At 42.5% G+C, this 21,975-nt stretch overlaps 1 protein-coding gene across 4 annotated transcripts in view; it reads right to left on the bottom strand.

Annotated features, from left to right (window-relative positions):
- Positions 1-16,269, bottom strand: part of CHD1L (chromodomain helicase DNA binding protein 1 like) — a 71,936-nt gene extending 55,667 nt beyond the window's left edge. For 2 of the 4 annotated variants that reach the window (XM_060413636.1, XM_012179755.4), the window contains exon 1: positions 16,029-16,269. In XM_060413636.1, the coding sequence (XP_060269619.1) occupies positions 16,029-16,161 (133 nt within the window). In that variant the 5' untranslated portion in view covers positions 16,162-16,269. Of the gene's footprint in view, positions 1-15,665; positions 15,858-16,028 lie in introns of those variants that run through there. The other 2 variants (XM_060413637.1, XM_042253336.2) reach the window with 1 other exon arrangement.
- Positions 16,270-21,975: the final 5,706 nt, after the last annotated feature.

The raw sequence follows: 21,975 nt of genomic DNA, 5'->3' as shown, positions 1-21,975 counted from the left end.
GCAAGCTCCAGTGCAAGACATCCCAAGCTAATCCTCCAGCAAAACGGAACACAATCTTGAACATTAACAGATAGGCTCCCCAAAGCCACAGCAAATCCACAGATCCCCCAAAACTCTCTACTGTACACTGCACTGCCCTCCAGAGAGATGAGATCCAGCTCCATTGACCAGAACACACACACAAGTTCACCCCATCAGGAAATCGTCACAAGCCACTGGTCCAACCCTACCCACAGGGAGCAGACTCCACAACTAAGAGGAACTACAACCCTCCAGCCAGAAGAAAGGAGACCACAATCACAGCAAACAAAATGAAAAGCCAGAGAAATACCCAGCAGGTGAAGGAACATGTAAAAACCCACCAAACCAAACCAAAGAGGAGATAGAGTCTATCTGAAAAAGAATGCAGAATAATGATAGTAAAGAGGATCCAAATCTTGAAAACAAAATGGAGATACAGATAAGCACACTAGACACATGGCTTGAGAAGACGGAAGAAATGCTTAGCAAGGATCTAGGAGAAATAAAGAATAGTCAGTCAGCAATGAGCAATGCAATGACTGAGATTAAAAACACTCTGGAGTGAACCAACAGTAGGGTACCTGAGGCAGAAGAAAGGGTAAGTGAGCTGGAAGACAGAATGGTGGAAATAAATGAAGCAGAGCGGAAAAAAGATAAAAGAATAGAAAGAAATGAGGACAATCACAGAGACCTCTGGGACAATGTTAAGCACCCCAATATTTGAATCATAAGCATCCCAGGAGAAGAAGACAAAAGGAAAGGGCATGAGAAAATATTTGAGGAGGTAATAATTGAAAACTTCCCTAAAATGGGGATGGAAATAGCCACCGAAGACCAAGAAGCCCAGAGAATCCCATACAGTATAAACCCAAGGAGAACACGCCAAGATACATATTAATCAAACTAACAAAAATTAAATACAAAGAAAAAATAATAAAATCAGCAAGGAAAAAGCAGCAAACAACTTGCAAGGAGACTCCCCATAAGAAAACAGTCAATCTTTCAACAAAAACTCTACAGGCCAGAAGGGAATGGCAGGATATACTTAAAGTGATAAAAAGGAAAACCTATAACCAGGATTACTCTACCTACCAAGGATCTCATTCAGATTTGAAGGAGAAATCAAAAGCTTTCAGACAAGCAAAAGCTAAGAGAATTCAGCACCACCAAACCACCTCTTCAACAAATGCTAAAGGATCTTATTTATACAGGAAACACCGAAAAAGGTTTATAGAAACAAACCCCAAACAAAATGGTAACAGGGTAATACTTATTAATATTACCTTAAACATAAATGGGTTAAATGCTCGAACCAAAAGACAGAGACTAGCCAAATGGATACGAAAGCAAGACCCCTTTATATGCTGCCTACAAAAGATCCACCTCAAACCTAGGGACACATACAGACTCAAAGTCAGGGGCTAAGACAAATATTTCATGCAAATGGAGACCAAAAGAAAGCAGAAGTAGCAATACTCATATCATATAAAATAGACTTTAAAATAAAGACAGTTATAAGAGACAAAGGACACGTTGACAAAGAAGTACATAATGATCAAGGGATCAATCCAAGAAAAGAACATAAAAATTGTAAACATATATATGCACCAAATATAGGAACACCTCAATACATAAGGCAAATGCTAACAACTATTAAAGGGGAAATCAACAATAACACAATAATAGTGGGGGACTTTTAATACCCCACTCACACCGATGGACAGATCATCCAGGCAGAAAATTAACATGGAAACACAAGCTTTAAATGATACACTGGACCAGCTGGTCCTAATTGATATCTCAAAAACCAAAAACAATGGATTTCATCTTTTTCTCAAGTGCATGTGGAACATTCTACAGGATAGGTTACATCCTGGGCCACAAATTAAGCCTTGGCAAATTTTTTAAAAAATGAGATCATTTCAAGCATCTTTTCTGATCACAGTTAAGATACCAACTACAGGAAAAAATAAAAGAATAAAAAACACAAACATATGGAGGCTAAACAAAATGCTTCTGAACAACGAACAGATCACTGAAGAAATCAAAATGGAAATAAAAATATGCATAGAAACAAATGATAATGAAAATACAACAATGCAAAATCTATGGGATTTAGTAAAAACAGTGCTAAGAGGGACTTCATAGTAATACAAGCCTACCTCAAGAAACAAGAGAAACATCAAACAACCTAACCTTAAACCTAAAACAACTAGAAAAAGAAGAACAACAACAAAAAAACCAAAGTTAGTAGAAGGAAATAAATCATAAAAATCAGAATAGAAATAATAAAAAGGAAATGAAGGAGACTATAGCAAAGATAAATAAAACTAAAGGCTGGTTCTTTGAGAAGATAAAATACACAAATTGTTAGCCAGACTTGTCAAGGAAAAAAAGACTCAAATCAATGAAATTAGAAATGAAAATGGAGAAATTGAGACAGACAACACAGATATACAAAAGATCATAAGAGACTACTATCAGCAACTGTATGCCAATAAAATGGACAACTTGGAAGAAATGGACAAATTCTTAGAAAAGTATAACCTTCCAAAACAAAACCAGGAAGAAACAGAAAATGTGAACAGACCAATCACAAGCATGAAAATAGAAACTGTAATAAAAAAAATCTTCCAACAAACAAAGCCCAGGAGCAGATGGCTTCACAGGTGAATTCTACCAAAAATTTAGAGAAGAGCTAACACCTATTCTACTCAAACTCTTCCAGAACACTTCAGAGGAAGGAAAACTCCCAAACTCATTCTATGAGGCCAACATCACCCTGATACCAAAACCAGACAAAGATGCCACAAAAAAAGAAAACTAAAGGCCAATATCACTGATGAACATAGATGTAAAAATCCTTACAAAAATTCTAGCAAACAGAATCCAACAACATATTAAAAAGATCATATAGTATCATCAAGTGGGCTTTATTCTCGTGCAAGGATTCAATATTTGCAAATTAATCAATGTGATACACCATCTCAACAAACTTAAAAATAAAAACCATATGATTATTTCAGTAGAGGCAGAGAAAGCCTTCGACAAAATTCAATACCCATTTATGATAAAAATTCTCCAGAAAGTAGGCATGGAAGGAACATACCTCAACATAATAGAAGTCATATATGATAAACACACAGCAAACATTACCCTCAATGACAAAAAATTGAAAGCATTGCCTCTAAAAGCATGAACAAGACAAGGGTGGCCACTCTCACTATTACTCTTCAACATAGCTTTGGAGTCCCGGCCACAGCTACCAGAGAAGAAAAATAAAAGGAATCCACATTGGAAAAAAATTGACTCTCATTGTGGATGACATGATTCTCTACATAGTAAACCCTAAAGATGCCACTAGAAAATTACTAAAACTTATAAATGAATATAGTAAAGTCACAGGATACAAAGTTAATACACAGAAATCCATTGTATTTCCATACTCTAAAATTGAAACATCACAGAGAAATTAAGAAAACAATCAAATTCACCACTGCACTGAAATGAACAAAATACTTAAGACTAAATTTACCTAAAGAAACAAATGCAAAGAAATAGAGGAAAACAACAGAATGGGGAAGACTAGAGATCTCTTCAAGAAAATTAGAGATACCAAGGGAACATTTCAGGCAAAGATGGGCTCGATAAAGGACAGAAATGGTATGGACCTAACAGAAGCAGAAGATATTAAGAAGAGGTGGCAAGAATACACAGAAGAACTGTACAAAACAGATCTTCACGACCCAGATAATCACGATGTTGTGATCACTCATCTAGAGCCAGACATCATGGAATGTGAACTCAAGTAAGCCTTAGAAAGCATCATTACGAACAAAGCTAGTGGAAGTGATGGAATTCCAGTGGAGCTGTTTCAAATCCTGAAAGATGATGCTGTGAAAGTGCTGCACCCAATATGCCAGCACATTGGGAAAACTCAGCAGTGGCCACAGGACTGGAAAAGGTCAGTTTTCATTCCAATCCCAAAGAAAGGCAATGCCAAAGAATGCTCAAACTGCTGCACAATTGCACTCATCTCACATGCTAGTCAAGTAATGCTCAAAAGTCTCCAAGTCAGGCTTCAACAATACGTGAACCATGAACTTCCAGATGTTCAAGCTGGTTTTAGAAAAGGCAGAGGAACCAGAGATCAAATTGCCAACATCCGCTGGATCATGGAAAAAGCAAGAGAGTTCCAGAAAAACATCTATTTCTGCTTTATTGACTATGCCAAAGCCTTTGACTGTGTGGATCACAATCAACTGTGGAAAATTCTTCAAGAGCTGGGAATACCAGACCAGCTGACCTGCCTCTTGAGAAATCTGTATGCAAGTCAGGAAGCAACAGTTAGAACTAGACATGGAACAACAGACTGGTTCCAAATAGGAAAAGGAGTACGTCAAGGCTGTATATTGTCACCCTGCTTATTTAACTTCTATGCAGAGTACATCGTGAGAAACGCTGGCCTGGAAGAAACACAAGCTGGAATCAAGATTGCTGGGAGAAACATCAACAACCAAAGATATGCAGATGACACCACCCTTATGGCAGAAATGAAGAGGAACTAAAACGCCTCTTGGTGAAAGTGAAAGAGGAGAGTGAAAAAGTTGGCTTAAAGCTCAACATTCAGAAAACAAAGATCATGGCATCTGGTCCCATCACTTCATGAGAAATAGATGGGGAAACAGTGTCAGACTTTATTTTTCTGGGCTCCAAAATCACTGCAGATGGTGACGGCAGCCATGAAATTAAAAGACGCTTACTCCTTGGAAGAAAAGTTATGACCAACCTAGATAGCATATTCAAAAGCAGAGACATTACTTTGCCAACAAAGGTCCGTCTAGTCAAGGCTATGGTTTTCCAGTGGTCATGTATGGATGTGAGAGTTGGACTGTGAAGAAGGCTGAGGGCCGAAGAATTGATGCTTTTGAACTGTGGTGTTGGAGAAGACTCTTGGAGTACCTTGGACTGCAAGGAGATCCAACCAGTCCATTCTGAAGGAGATCAGCCGTAGGATTTCTTTGGAAGGAATGATGCTAAAGCTGAAACTCCAGTACTTTGGCCACCTCATGCGAAGAGTTGACTCATTGGAAAAGACTCTGATGCTGGGAGGGATTGGGGGCAGGAGGAAAAGGGGATAACAGAGGATGAGATGGCTGGATGGCATCACGGACTCGATAGACGTGAGTCTGAGTGAACTCCAGGAGTTGGAGATGGACAGGGAGGCCTGGCGTGCTGCAATTCGTGGGGTCGCAAAATGTCGGACATGACTGAGCGACTGAACTGAATTGAAAGAGACAAAAGACTGTATACAGAAAACTAAAACAGTGAAGAAAGAAATCAGAGATGATACAAACACAGAAATATACCATGTTCTTGGATTAGAAGAATCAATATAGTGAAAATGCATTTACTACTCAAAGCAATCTATAGATTCAGTGCAATTCCTATCAAAACTACCAATGGTATTTTTCACAGAACTAGAACAAATAACTTCTCAATTTGTATTGAAACACAAAAGACCCTGAACAGCGAAAGCAATCTTGAGAAAGAATGGAACTGGAGGAATCAACCTTCCCAATTTAAGACTATACTACAAAGCTACAGCTATCGAAACAGTATGGTACTAGCACAAAGTCAGAAATATAGATCAATGGAACAAACTAGAAAGTCCAGAGCTAAATCTACTCACCTATCCAGAGCTTACCTTTGACAAAGGAGGCAAAAATATATAATGGAGAAAAGATAGCCTCTTCAACAAATGGTCCTGGGAAAACTGGTCAACTACATGTAAAAGAATAAAACTAGAACACTTTTTAACACTATACACAAAAATAAAATGCAAAATGGATTAAAGACCTAAATGTAAGACCAGAAACTATAAAACTCTTGGAGGAAAACACAGGCAGAACACTGTCCATCATAAATCACAACAAGATCCTCTATGATTCACCTCCTAGAGTAATGGATATAAAAACAAAGATAAATAAATGGGACCTAATTAAACTTAAAGGTTTTTACACAATGAAGGAAACCAGAAGCAAGGTGAAAAAACACCCCTCAGAATGGGAGAAAATAATATCAAACTAAACAAGTGACAATCTCCAAAATACACAAGCAGCTTACGCAGCTCAATATCTAAAAAACAAACAACCCAGTCAAAAGGTGGACAAAAGACATAAACAGACATCTCTCCAAAGAAGTCATATAGATGGCTAATAAACATATGAAAAGATGCTCAATGTCACTCATTATTCAGTTCAGTTCAGTTGCTCAGTCCGACTCAATCACCATCTTCAGTGATTTTCAGTTCAGTTCAGTTCAGTCGCTCAGTCGTGTCCGACTCTTTGCGACCCCATGAATCGCAGCACGCCAGGCCTCCCTGTCCAGCACCAACTCCCGGAGTTCACTCAGACTCACGTCCATCGAGTCCGTGATGCCATCCACCCATCTCATACTCTGTCCTCCCCATCTCCTCCTGCCCCCAATCCCTCCCAGCATCAGAGTCTTTTCCAATGAGTCAACTCTTCTCATGAGGTGGCCAAAGTCCTGGAGTTTCAGCTTTAGCATCATTCCTTCCAAAGAAATCCCATGGCTGATCTCCTTACAGTCCAAGGGACTCGCAAGAGTCTTCTCCAACACCACAGTTCAAAAGCATCAATTCTTCGGCGCTCAGCCTTCTTCGCAGCCCAACTCTCACATCCATACATGACCACAGGAAAAACCACAGCCTTGACTAGACGGACCTTTGTTGGCAAAGTAACGTCTCTGCTTTTGAATATGCTATCTAGGTTGGTCATAACTTTTCTTCCAAGGAGTAAGCGTCTTTTAATTTCATGGCTGCCGTCACCATCTGCAGTGATTTTGGAGCCCAAAACAGTAAAGTCTGACACTGTTTCCACTGTTTCCCCATCTATTTCCCATGAAGTGATTTGACCGGATGCCATGATCTTTGTTTTCTGAATGTTGAGCTTTAAGCCAACTTTTTCACTCTCCGCTTTCACTTTCATCAAGAGGCTTTTTAGTTCTTCTTCACTTTCTGCCATAAGAGTGGTGTCATCTGCATATCTGAGGTTATTGATGTTTCTCCCGGCAATCTTGATTCCAGCTTGTGTTTCTTCCAGGCCAGCGTTTCTCACGATGTACTCTGCATAGAAGTTAAATAAGCAGGGTGACAATATACAGCCTTGACGTACTCCTTTTCCTATTTGGAACCAGTCTGTTGTTCCATGTCCAGTTCTAACTGTTGCTTCCTGACTTGCATATAGATTTCTCAAGAGGCAGGTCAGGTGGTCTGGTATTCCCAGCTCTTGAAGAATTTTCCATAGTTGATTGTGATCCACACAGTCAAAGGCTTTGGCATAGTCAATAAAGCAGAAATAGATGTTTTTCTGGAACTCTTGCTTTTCCATGATCCAGCGGATGTTGGCAATTTGATCTCTGGTTCCTCTGCCTTTTCTAAAACCAGCTTGAACATCTGGAAGTTCATGGTTCACGTATTGTTGAAGCCTGACTTGGAGACTTTTGAGCATTACTTGACTAGCGTGTGAGATGAGTGCAATTGTGCAGCAGTTTGAGCATTCTTTGGCATTGCCTTTCTTTGGGATTGGAATGAAAACTGACCTTTTCCAGTCCTGTGGCCACTGCTGAGTTTTCCCAATGTGCTGGCATATTGGGTGCAGCACTTTCACAGCATCATCTTTCAGGATTTGAAACAGCTCCGCTGGAATTCCATCACTTCCACTAGCTTTGTTCGTAGTGATGCTTTCTAAGGCCTACTTGAGTTCACATTCCATGATGTCTGGCTCTAGATGAGTGATCACACCATTGTGATTATCTGGGTCATGAAGATCTGTTTTGTACAGTTCTCCTGTGTATTCTTGCCACCTCTTCTTAATATCTTCTTCTATTAGGTCCATACCATTTCTGTCCTTTATCGAGCCCATCTTTGCCTGAAATGTTCCCTTGGAATCTCTAATTTTCTTGAAGAGATCTCTAGTCTTTCCCATTCTATTCTTTTCCTCTATTTCTTTGCATTGATCCCTGAAGAAGGCTTTCTTATATCTTCTTGCTATTCTTTGGAACTCTGTGTTCAGATGCTTATATCTTTCCCTTTCTCCTTTGTTTTTCGCCTCTCTTCTTTTCACAGCTATTTGTAAGGCCTCCCAGACAGCCATTTTGTATTTCTGTTCCAAGGGTATGGTCTTGATCTCTGTCTCCTGTACAATGTCACAAACCTCATTCCATAGTTCATCAGGCACTCTATCTATCAGATCTAGTCCCTTAAATCTATTTCTCACTTCCACTGTATAATCTCAAGGGATTTGATTTAGGTCATACCTGAATGGTCTAGCGGTTTTCCCTACTTTCTTCAATTTAAGTCTGAATTTGGTAATAAGGAGTTCATGATCTGAGCCACAGTCAGCTCCTGGTCTTGTTTTTGTTGACTGTATAGAGCTTCTCCATCTTTGGCAAATCAAAACCACAATGAGGTGTCGTCTCAAGCTGGTCAGAATGGCCATCATCAAAAAGTCTACAGTAAACGCTAAATGCTGGAGAAGGTGTGGTGAAAAGGGAACCCTCTTACACTGTTGGTGGGAATGCAAAGTAGTACAGCCACTAGAGAAAACAGTGTGGAGAGTCCTTAAAAAACTCAGAATACAACAGCCATGCTGCTGCTGCTGCTAAGTTGCTTCAGTCGTGTCTCACTGTGTGACCCCACAGACAGCAGCCCACCAGGCTCTCCCATCCCTGGGCTTCTCCAGGCAAGAACACTGCAGTGAGTTGCCATTTCCTTCTCCAACGCATGAAAGTGAAAACGGAAAGTGAAGTTGCTCAGTCGTGTCTGACCCTCAGTGACCCCATGGAGTGCAGTCTTCCAGGCAAGAGTACTGGAGTCAAGTGCCATCATACAACCCAGCAATCCCATTGTCAGGCGTATACTCTGAGGAAACCTGAATTGAAAAAGACACATGTACCCCAATGTTCACTGCAGCACTATTTACAATAGGTAGGACATGATCTGCAGTCCATGGGGTCGCAAAGAGTCGGACACGACTGAGCGACTTCACTTTCACTTTTCACTTTCATGCATTGGAGAAGGAAATGGCAACCCACTCCAGCGTTCTTGCCTGGAGAAGCCCAGGGACGGGGGAGCCTGGTGGGCTGCCATCCATGGGGTCGCACAGAGTCAGACGCGACTGAAGCGACTCAGCAGCAGCAGTAGCAGCAGGACATGGAAGCAATCTAGGTATGTATCAGCAGATGAATGGATAAGAAAGTTGTGGTACACAAACACAATGGAATATTACTCAGCTATAAAAAGAATGCATCTGAGTCAGTTCTAATGAGGTGGATAAACCTAGAGCCTATGATAGAGTGAAATAAGCCAGAAAGAGAAAGACAAATACTGTATACTACTGCATATGTATATATATGCATATATGTGTGTGTGTATATATATATTAAAATTCCGTATATATACATATATATGTATATATATATACGGAATTTTAAAAGATGGCACCGATGATCCATCCTACATACAGGGCAGCAAAGGAGACACAGACGTAAAGAACAGACTTTTGGACTCAGTGGGAAAAGGGAGAGTGAGGGATGATTTGAGAGAATGGCAGTGAAATACATACATTACCATATGTAAAACAGATGACCAGTGCGAGTCTGATGCATGAAGCAGGGCACCCAAAGCCAGTGCTCTGGAACAGCCTCGAGGGGTGGAGTGGGGTTCAGGGTTGGGGGTACATGTGTGTAGTGTACCTATGGCCAACTCATGTTGATGTATGGCAGAAACCATCACAATATTGTAATTATTGTCCAATTAAAATAAATAAAAATGAAATAAAAAATACACTAGAAGGAATCAATAGCAGGATAACTGAGACAGAAGAATGAATAAGTGAGCTAAAAGGTAGAATAGTGGAAATAACTGCAAAGGAGCAGAATAAAGAAAAAGAATGGAAAGAAACGAGGAGAGTCTCAGAAACATTAAACTCACTGACGTTTGAATGACAGTGATCCCAGAAGAAAAAAGAGAAAGAGAAAGGGTCTGAGAAAATATTTGAAGAGATTATAGCCGAAAAATCCTCTAACATGGGAAAAGAAATAGCCATCCACGTTCAAGAAGCAGAGTCCCGTACAGGATAAACCCAAGGAGAAACATGGCAAGACACATATTAATCAAACAAACAAATACTAAATTCAAAGAAAAAATATTAATGCAAGGGAGATGCAAAAAAAAAAAAAAAACATACAAGGGAATCTCCACAAAGTTATCAGCTGATTTTTCAGAAGAAATTCTGCAGGCCAGAAGAGACTGGCAGGATATATTGAAAATAATGAAAGGGAAAAACCTACTTTACTCTACCTAGCAAAGATCTCATCCAGATTCAAAGGAGAAATCAAAAGCTTTACAGACAAGCAAAAGCTAAGAGAATTCAGCACTACCAAATCAGCTTTACAACAAATGCTAAAGGAACTTCTCTAGGCAGGAAACACAAGAGAACAAAAAGACCTACAAAAACACACCCAGAATAATAAAGAAAATGGTAATAGGAACATGTATATTGATAATTACCTTAAATGTAAATGGATTAAATGCTCCAACCAAAAGAAACAGACTGGCTGAATGGACACAAAAACAAGACCTGAATGTATGGTTCATCCCTGGTGGCTCAGATAGTAAAGAATCTGCCTGCAATGCTGGAGACCTGGGTTCGATCCCTGGGTTGGGAAGATCCCCTGGAGAAGGAAATGGCAACCCATTCCAGTACTCCTGCCTGGAGAATTCCATGGACAGAGGAGCCTGGCAGGCTACAGTCCATGTGATCGTAAAGAGTTGGACACGATGGATCAACTAAGCACACAGCACACTAGAGACTTACTTCAGACCTAAAGACACATACAGGCTGAAAGTGAGGGGGTGGAAAAAGACATGCCATGCAAATGGAAATCAAAAGAAAGCTGGAATAGCAATACTTAGATAAAACAGACTTAAAAAGACTTACAAGAGACAGGGAAGGTCACTACATAATGATCAAGGGATAAACCCAAGAAGATATAACACAAAAATATTTATGCACCTCAATACATAATGAAAATGCTAACAGCCATAAAAAGGAAAACTGACAGGAACACAATAATAGTAGGGGACTTTAACACCCAACTTACATCACCTAGACAGAAAATAAGGAAATACAGCTTTAAATGCCAATATAGACCAGGCAGATTTAATTGCTATTTATAGGACATTCTACCTGAAAGCAGCATATTATACTTTCTTCTCAAGTGCACATGGAACATTCTCTAGGATAGACAACATCATGGGTCACAAATTAAGCCTCAGTAAATTTAAAAAAACTGAAACCGTACCAAGTATCTTTTCTGACCACAACATTATGAGACCAGAAGTCAATAACAGGGGCTGCTGCTGCTGCTGCTAAGTCGCTTCAGTCGCGTCCGACTCTGTGCGACCCCAGAGACAGCAGCCCACCAGGCTCCCCCGTCCCTGGGATTCTCCAGGCAAGAATACTGGCGTGGGTTGCCATTTCCTTCTCCAATGCATGAAAGTGAAAGTGAAAGCTCAGTCGTGTCCAACTCCTAGCGACTTCATGGACTGCAGCCTACCAGGCTCCTCCGTCCATGGGATTTTCCAGGCAAGAGTACTGGATGTAAAAAAAAAAAAACACCACACAAACACAAGGAGGCTAAACAATGATACAAAATAACCAAGACATCACTGAAGAAATCAAAGAGCAAATTTAAAAATACATAGAAACAAATGAAAATACAATGACCCAAAATCTATGTATGAAGCAAAAGAAGTTCTAAGAAGAAGTTTATAGCAATTCAATCCTACCTCAAGAAACTAAGAAAAAACTCAAACAACTAACCTTATACCTAAACCAATCATAAAAATCAGAGCAGAAATAAATGAAATACTGAGTTGGCCAATGAATTCCTTTGAGTCTGTCCATAAGATACTATGGAAAAACCGGAATTAACTTTTTCGCCAACCCAGTAGAAACAAAACAATAGCAAAAATCAATGAAACTACAGCTGGCTATTGATAAACCTTTAGCCAGACTCATCAAGGAAAAAAGGGACAAGATTCAAATCAATAAAATTAGAAATGAAAAATGGAGAAATTACAACTGACACCACAGAAATACCGAGGATCAAAAGAGACTACTTAAAGCAACTATTTGCCAATAAAATGGACAACATGGAAGAAATGGGCAAATTCTTAGAAAGGTACCATCTTCCATGACTGAAACAAGACTAAACCAATAGAAAATATAAACAGACCAATCACCAGTAATGAAATTGAAACTATAATTAAAAATCTTACAACAAACAAAAGTCCAGGACCAGAATGGCTTCACAGGCAAACTCTATCAAACATTTAGAGACAAGCTAACACTCATCCTTATCAAACTCTTCCAAAAAATTGCAGAGGAAGGAACACTCCGAAGCTCAAGCTACAAAGCCATCATCACCCTAATACCCAAATCAGACAAAGATATCACAAAAAAAGAAAATTACAGACTATATCACTGATGAACACAGACACAAAAATCCTCAACAAAATACTAACAAACAGAATACAACAACATATTAAAAGGATCATACATCATGATCAAGTCGGCTTTATCCTGGGGATGCAGGGATTCTTCAACAAATGCAAACCAATATGATATACCATGTTAATAAATTAAAGAATAAAAACCATATGGTCACCTCAATAGATGCAGAAAAAGCTTTTGACAAAATTCAACACCTATTTATGATAAAACTCCTCCAGAAAGTAGACATAGAGGGAATCTTCCTCAACATAAAGGTCATATATGAAAAACCCACCACAAACATCATTCTCAACGGTGAAAAACTAAAAGCATTTCCTCTAAGATCAGGAATAAGACAAGGATGTCCACTCTCACCACTATTATTCAACATAGTTTTGGAAGCCCTAGCCATTGCAATCTGATAAGAAAAAGAAAAGGAATCCAAACTGGAGAAAAAGAAGCAAAACTGTCACTGTCTGCAGATGACATGAAACTATACACAGAAAATCTTAGAGATGCCAGCAGAAAACCACTAGAGCCAATCAATGAATCTGGTAAAGCTGCAGTATACAAAATTAATACACAGAAATTTCTGTTACTCCTACACACTAACGATAAAAGATAGGAAAGAGAAATTAAAAAAAAATCCCATTTACTACAACAAAATATATAAAATACTTAAGAATAAACCTACCTAAGGAGGTAAAAGACTGGTACTCAGAAAACTATTAAGAAACTGATGAAAGAAATCGAAGATGACACAAACAGGTGAGAGATATACCATGTTCTTGGAAGAATCAATACTGCCCAAAGCAACCTACAGCTTCAATGCAATCCCTATCAAGTTACCAATGGCATTTTCCACAGAATTAAAAAAAAAAAATTTTACAGTTTGTATGGAAACATAAAAGATCCCAAATAGCCAAAGCAATCTTGAGAAAACCAAAATGGAGCAGGAAGAATCAGACTCTCTGGCTTCAGATTATACTACAAAGCAACAGTAATCAAGACAGTATGGTACTGACACAGAACAGAAATATTAGATCAATGCAACAGGATAGAAAGCCCAGAGATAAACCCACATTCCTATGGTCACCTAATCTATGACAAAGGAAGCATGTAAATACAATGGAGGAAAGACAGTCTCTTCAATAAGTGATGCTGGGAAAACTGGACAGCTACGTGTAAAAGAATGAATTAGAACACTCCCTAACACCATACACAAAAATAAACTTAAAATGGATTAAAGACCAGATACTGTAAAACTCTTAGAGGAAAACACAGGAAGAACACTCACATAAATCACTGCAAGATCTTTTTTGACCTACCTTCTACAGTAATGAAAATAAGGACAAAAATAAACAAATGGGGCCTAATTAAACTCAAAAGCTTTTGTACAGCAAAGAAAACCATAAATGAGATGAAACGACAATCCTCAAAATTGAAGAAAATATTTGCAAATGAAATAAATGAGATTAATCTCCAAAATAAAAATAAAAAATGAAAAAATCAGCCTGTACCTACTAAATATGCAACCCACTCCAGTGTTCTTGCCTGGAGAATCCCATAGACAGAGGAGCCTGGCAGGCTACAATCCACAGGGTCACAAAGAGGTGGATATGACTGAAGTGACTTAGCACCATGTATGCACTAAATATACTGAAGAAGACTAAATGACAATAAGGAAAAAATTTATGGTTTCATAAAAATGAAAGCCCATTTTTGCGCTTCTCCCTCAGTCCTGGCCCCACCCTGGAAAAGAGAGAGAAAAAGAAATTATATATACAAACATATGCATGCATGCAAATGCCAAGGACTGGCAGGAAACATGATAGTATGTCATAGAATTATGTATATTACTGTTTTTCTTTATGCATAGAATATTACCCTAAATGTTTTACAGAAAATATGTACTAATTCTGTTAAAAAGGAAAAAAATCAGAAGAAAAAAAAAAAAACACAAAGAATTTTTAAAAATACAAAAAATAAAAATGAAAATTCAGTAAGCATTTTTAACCAAAGAATAGTTTCTCGGAACATTAATTTATTCAAACAGAAATAGGAATTTCAAGTTACAATATTGAATGGTTATTCCTCTGAGTATACTTATTTTCTACTTTTTCCTTTCTCCACACTACGCACTTATCCATGCGCACCACCAAACTTTCGTATTGGTTTATTTACCTCTTCATTCACTCACTCTAATTCTTTCAGGTAAACCTGCAATCTCGCACCTATCTTCTCAATTTTACTATAACAGCACATGTGTATACACATGTGGTCCATGTGTATATTTCTCCAGGTGAATTATCAACAGTCCAGTATCAATGTGCACATTTGATCTAGCCTTCTCTCACACATCATAACATACCCAAAAACACATGCAAGGACAGGCAAACACACAAGCACGTATAAACTTTGGCTTTATAAACAGATAAACTTTACACCAAACACACAAGCATCAGACCATAAATTCACATTTAAATGGATAACACTCCTTACGAGCTTCCCGGGTGGCTCAGTAGTAAAGCAACCGGATACCAAAGCAGGAGACGCAAGAGACATTGGGTTCGATATCTGGGTTGGGAGAGTTCCCTAGAGAAAATGGCAACCCACTCTAGTATTCTTGCCTGGGAAATCCCACGGACAGAGGAGTCTGGCGCGGTACAGTCCAGGGGGTCGCAAAAGAATAAGGCACGACTTAGCGACTAAACAACAACAAACAACTCTCCATCCTGTGGTCTCCATCCAGAAACGCGCTCCGCCTCCCTGCCTGAAGACCTCAAGGGGATGCAAGCTTTGCGCTTTTAAGGTTCTAGGAAAGGGCTAGTACAAACAAAATAGTTACACGCAAAAAAGCGCTGATGAACTTTGCTTAGTTGCATATTTCAAGTTATCACGTTGGAGAAGAATTAACCAGTGGAGAAAGAACTGTGCGAGCCGGGTAAACGAAAAAGAGAACTGAAGCTCGGAGACGAGTTCTGATCGTTTCACAGAAGCAACTAATTAAACGCCCCAAGCTAGGCCTCCAAACCACCGGAACACAAACTTGAAACCCACAACCTTGGGCGCCAGGACGGTCTCCGCTTCTTGAGACCTCTGGGACAGGGGCCTCAACAAGTTCCCCCTCCCCAGGGCCGGCGCGCCGGGTAGCGGGAGCAGCGGTCGGGGAGTTCCATTTCTCCCGCGTCCGCCGGCCGCGCGCGCAGCGCAGGCGGGGCAATGGCCACCCGGCACCAGGCGGGGTTCCTCTCCGCCCAGCCCCGCCGCAAGGGCGGGAAGGGAAGGCCCTGCTGTCCGTAGGTTTGAAACCGACGGGAAGGTCCACCCGCGGCGCCGCCGGACCGTTCCTGGCACCGGGGCCCGGGCGAGGAGAGTCCCAACAAGTCGGCCGCTGTGGGCGAAAGTGCGCCTGAAGCCACTGACCTGTGAGGCCCCACTGCCGCAAGTCCTGCTCCTGCACCCGCTCCCGCGGCGCCTCGGCTCGGCTCTCGCTCTGAAGAGCCAGAAGAAAGTCGGGCATGTCGCCCTCCGGGGTCGCAGCGCCCGCACGCTCCATCCAGCCGGGCGAAGCGCCGCCCTGCACCGCCCCGCGCCGCCGCCCCGCCCCTCGAGCTTCCTTCCCGACGCTCTCTGCCAGAACCTCCGGACGCCGCCGCCGCCAGAGGGCGCTCCTGCTCTGAGTTCTGGGTGCTCGAAGGCCCTCTACCGGCTGTTGAATGTGTGCAGCCGGGTGCACGTGGGGCCGCTCACACGTGTGCCTCTGGCTGAGCTTATGTCCGTTCTAAACGACTGATCACCTGAAACGCTCGTCATTCACTTGTTATTTAAACAACATTAAATGTGCTCTGTTGGCTTCTGGGGTTACAGCTCTGCCCTCCAGCGATTTTCGGCAACATTGTAGAGTTCAGTTTACAGTATTAATAAATTGGTTTGGGCCCTGAAATCCTTACTTACTCCCTGTAGTCTGTAGGCCAGAACCTCTGAGTGGTAGTAAATTAAACTTACGAAGAATGTCATAGCCACCATGGATTTCTCAAGTGAATTACAGAGAGCAAATTGAAGCTATGTGTTAGACAGCAAGTCACCATGACTCAGCATCAGCTTTGATTGAATGCACTGGTTAAGGAAATGGTAACTCACTCCAGTATTCTTGCCTGGAGAATCCCAGGGACGGAGGAGCCTGGTGAGCTGCCGTCTATGGGGTCGCACAGAGCCGGACACGACTGACACGACTTAGCAGCAGCAGCAAGGTGTAGTAATTTTGATTCACTTCAGTTCCCTTCAGCCGCTCAGTCGTGTCCGACTCTTTGCGACCCCATGAATCGCAGCATGCCAGGCCTCCCTGTCCAGCACCAACTCCCGGAGTTCACTCAAACTCAGGTCCATCAAGTCGGTGATGCCATCCAGCCATCTCATCCTCTGTTGTCCCCTTTTCCTCCTGCCCCTAATCCCTCCCAGCATCAGAGTCTTTTCCAATGAGTCAACTCTTCGCATGAGGTGGCCAAAGTACTGGAGTTTCAGCTTTAGCATCATTCCTTCCAAAGAAATCCCATGGCTGATCTCCTTCAGAATGGACTGGTTGGATCTCCTTGCAGTCCAAGGGACTCGCAAGAGTCCTCTTCAAAAGCACCAATTCTTCGGCACTCAGCTTTCTTCACAGTCCAACACTCGCATCCATACATGACCAAGGAAAAACCATAGCCTTGACTAGACGGACCTTAGTTGGCAAAGTAATGTCTCTGCTTTTGAATATGCTATCTAGGTTGGTCATAACTTTCCTTCCAAGGAGTAAGCGTCTTTTAATTTCATGGTTGCAATCACCATCTGCAGTGATTTTGGAGCCCCCAAAAATAAAGGCTGGCACTGTTTCCACTGTTTCCCCATCTATTTCCCATAATGATTAGTAGTGTACAAATTGCTGCATTTATTGATGCAGTTAGAGTTACTCCCTTAAGAGCTTTCTGTGATTTTCTCATGTAACCCACCCAATAATCCTATAAATAGGTACCATAATTGTCCCTACATGACAGCTGAGGAAACTGACTTGGAATGGTAATCGAACAAAGCTAAGCAGGACCCATAGGAGAAGGCAATGGCAATCCACTCCATTGTTCTCGCCCAGAGAATCCCAGGGATAGGGGAGCCTGGTGGGCTTCTGTCTGTGGGGTCACACAGAGTCGGACACGACTGAAGTAACTTAGCAGCAGCAGCAGAGCTGGACCCACATACTATTCTCTGGGTAATATAAAAATACTAAATTCCCATTTAGGTTAATCTTGGCGCTTCCACCTTCAGCAAACACAGATGAAAGTTGTACTCCCCACATCTCCACCCCCTATAAATAAAGGGTGAAAATTGCTACAAAAGACATGCCTTTCAGTTGATTTATTCATAAAAATACTCAACACCGTCAGTAAATACAGATTAAAGTTGCACTCCCCACATCTCCACCTCCTTTAAAGAGTGAAAATTGCTACAAAAGACATGCCTTCCAGTTGATTTATTCATAAAAATCCTCAAAGCATTGCAAAGCTAATGTTGAGTCTTGAGTCATTCTGTCTCAAAGATGTTTGACTGAACATCTTTGTGCCAAGAACTCTTTTGGCCCTGGAGACAAAGGCCACTAATTCCATCTATAGAACAATTAAGTAAATTATATTGTTTATATTTTAAATTAGGGTTATGTTTTAAAAGGAGGAGAAAGTGAATGGGCTTCCCTGGTGGCTCAGAGGCTAAAGTGTCTGCCTGCAATGCGGGAGACCTGCGTTCAATCCCTGGGTCGAGAAGATCCCCTGGAGAAGGAAATGGCAACCCACTCTAGTATTCCTGCCTGGAGAATCCCATAGACAGAGGAGCCTGGTGGGCTATAGTCCACAGGGTCCCAAAGAGTTGGACATGACTGGGGGTTATGTTTTAAAAGGAGGAGATTGGTGATAAGCAAATAAAATCAGGTAGTGATAAATGTTAAGTTGAAAGAGAAACAGAGTTGAAGGAGCCTTTGGGCCTAGAAAAAAAAAAATGGTCTCAAAGGCCCTTGCTGAATCATCTAACTTCAGAGAAAACAAAACCGAACTTTAAGTCCCACCCTGATGCTCTGGGCCTGTTGCATCCACCCGGGACTTATCATCCCCTGCCCAAAACCTCCCACCCCCTGTTCAATTACAAATGCCATCTCAACCAAAGATTACCCAAAACGTCCACCCTGACTAACGTTTCCCTTATCGCTTAACCTCCCTTTAAATATGATGCCTCCCTGATCCCTCTCGTGCTCAGCCTGGTCGTTTGGCCGACTGTCACCCCTCCTTGCCTGAATAAAGGTAACCTGCCTCTGTTGAGGTCATCTCTCCTTTTCTGCTGGAGCTATACCTTATTCTTATTCTTATTCTTGGTGCCGAAACCCAGAGAGAGCGAGGCACTTGTCTCTTTCTCTTTCTCTCTCTCTCTCCTTCTCCCTCTCATTGTTTTCCCTTTTCCTGGAGTCTGGGAACAGGAACACGCACCGAGCTCACTTTCTGCCAGGGCTCATAAATTCCCCTCGAGGACACCTAGTGCCTTCGTGAGCGGTGCAAGCTTTGTGCTAAGGTTTTATTGGTGCTTTGCCTACCCCCAGGCCTCCAGCACTGTCCCCTCTCTCTCTCTCCGACGACCTCTGGAATACGGAAGTCTTGCCATTCGACTGCTCTACGTGCAACACTCCACTCAAGCCAGCCCCTAGATTAAGGTAAGATCTGGACAGTGTTCTAGAGCCGCTGTAGAACCCAGTCCTCTCCGGGTCCCCAGGATTCCCAGCCTAAGGCCACTCTGTAGGTGAGGGTGGGGAACGTTCCACCTCAACACAGAGCTCTCTTCTCATAACTCCTATTGCAACTACGAGTGACGACCCAAACTCTCAGTAGGAGCCTCTGCTGGCCTTTCAGTTATGGGGTCTGGGCAATCTGTCCCAAAATATCCCCTCTGGCCTGTGTTCTTGAAAGTTTCAAATCACTCTTACTCACTGAACTCAAAGCTAACTGCTTGAAACAACTCTGTATACAGATCTGGCCTCAAGACCGCTTGCCTGAATTCGGGGCATTTGACTTTAACATTCTTCAAAATCTCACCGACTTCCTTAAACAGAATGGCAAGTGGTTAGAGGTCCAATATGCCCAAGCCTTTTGGGCCCTTCAGAGAGGGCCCTCCCTATGCAAGGCCTGTTCCACCTATGAGGTCCTTCTACGCACTTTGCCTCCCAAGCAAAAGGGCTCTTCTTCAACTAACCGCCCATCTCGACCTTTCGCATCCCTGGAGCTCTACTCCCTACCTGCCACCCTGCCATCCCTCTCTTCCCCCCTCATGCAACTCACCTACTGACTCAGAAACCTCTCTTGACTCCCCCTCAACCCTGCTACCCCATCTCCCCGACTCCCCCTCCTCCCTTCCTTCCTCCCTGCCACACGGTCATGGTCACATACCCAACACATGTTTCCCCTGAGAGAGGTGGCAGGACCAGAGGGCCCCACCCAAGTCCATGTGCCATTTTCACTGTCAGACATGAGCCAGATAGAAGAAAAGTTAGGATCTCTTTCTGGAAATCCTACCAGATACAGAAAAGAATTCCTGAGACCCTCCCAGGCCTATAACCTCACACGGAGTGATGTATATTATATCCTAAATGCCACTCTCACCCCAGATGAAAAAGACCATATCTGGCAAGTGGCGAAAGCCCATGCCCATCACTTGCATAACCAAGACCGGGATAGCCCAGTTGCTGATGAGGCGGTGCCTCAATTAGATCCCCACTGGATGTACCAGCCTGGTGACCCAATGTCAGGAGATTCAATCACATGATTACCTGCCTTCTAGAAGGAATGCAGAAAAATACTCATATTCATGTCAATTATGATAAAGTCAGGGAAATCACCCAAGGGGCAGACAAAAATCCAGCCTTATTCTTGGCACACCTCATAGAGGCAGTCCAGAAGTATACCAACCTAGATATCACCACTCCTGCTGGGTTACTCTACCTTCATGTTCAATTAATCAGCCAGTCCACCCCTGACATTAGACGCGAGCTTCGACAGCTAGAGAAGGGCCCTGAGACCCCCCAAAGAGGTCTTCTAGAAGTAGACTTCAAGGTGTTCAATAATAGAGAGGAGGAGGCTGAGAGAAAAAGACCGTGAGAGAAAAGCTAAATATGCCCTTTTTGGCGGCAGCAATTAAAGGAAGAGATCAGCCCCCGCCCAAGCCCCAGACCGGGGCTTAAGACCCTCCCCTGCCAGACCCTGCTTCCGATGCAACCAGTCAGGATACTGGGCAAAACATGCCCAAACCCACACACAGCCCCTGACAAAAGCATGCCTGACCTGTGGCCAGAGGGGACACGGGAAGATGGACTGTCCCAAAGGATGCCCTGGCACCCCTGGGGAGGTCCCCACCTCCCAGACCTGGAGAGTGGAGTGTCCACAGGGACACCCTGGCATGCCGGGGGGATCTCCACTTCTCCCCAGAACCCCAGTCCAGACCTACAAGAGTTGTTCCAATGACGGGGCCCAAGTTCCAGCGCCCGGCCTGTGGCCCAGACACGAGCTCAGAACTTAGGGTGGACGGGATAGTGGCTGGGAAAAAGACCTCCTTTACAGTAGACACTGGAACAGCTTTCTCTCTCTTAACTTCCTACTCTGGCCCAACTCAAGACTCAGAACTCACAATCAAGGGGGGTCTCTGGAGTTCCCCTAAGGTCAAAAATCAGCCCTCCATTACTCTGTCAATTTGGAAAATCAACCCTCATACACTCATTCCTCATAATGCCTCAGTGCCTGATGGCACTCCTAGGGAGAGATTTGTTACCCAAACTGGGGGTCTTTATTACCATATCCCCCCTCGATATAGTCTCTATATTCTGCATGCAGATGGCACCTAGACTGTCCCTATCCCTCACCCCTGACCCTCCCTTGGATCTACCCGCCTTAGACCTCCAAGTCTGGGACACTGATCACCCATCCATAGCCAAACATCATCCCCCAGTCCACATTACCCTAAAAGACCCCTCGACTATAGTCACCCAACAACAGTACTTTCTCACCCCAGAGGCCCACAAGGGACTTAAGCCTATCATAGACCATCTTCTTCAAGACTCTATCTTAATTCCTACCCATTCCCCACACAACACTCCTATTCTGGCAGTAAGTAAGGGACCAAACTCTTGGAGACTGGACCAGGATCTTAGAAAAATCAATGAGGTCATCACATTGACATTCCCAGTAGTCCCTAACCCTTACACCTTTCTGTCTGCCATACCCCTGACTGCAACCCACTTCATGGTATTAGATCTCAAAGATGCCTTTTTCACCATCCCCCTCCACCCTCTCCCCCAACCCCTTTTCGCTTTCAC

This window comes from Ovis aries, chromosome 1 (genome assembly GCF_016772045.2).
Source record: "Ovis aries strain OAR_USU_Benz2616 breed Rambouillet chromosome 1, ARS-UI_Ramb_v3.0, whole genome shotgun sequence".
Taxonomy (NCBI): domain Eukaryota; kingdom Metazoa; phylum Chordata; class Mammalia; order Artiodactyla; family Bovidae; genus Ovis; species Ovis aries.
Note: the sequence above shows the minus strand (reverse complement) of the source record. Positions and strands in the feature narration are given on the sequence as shown.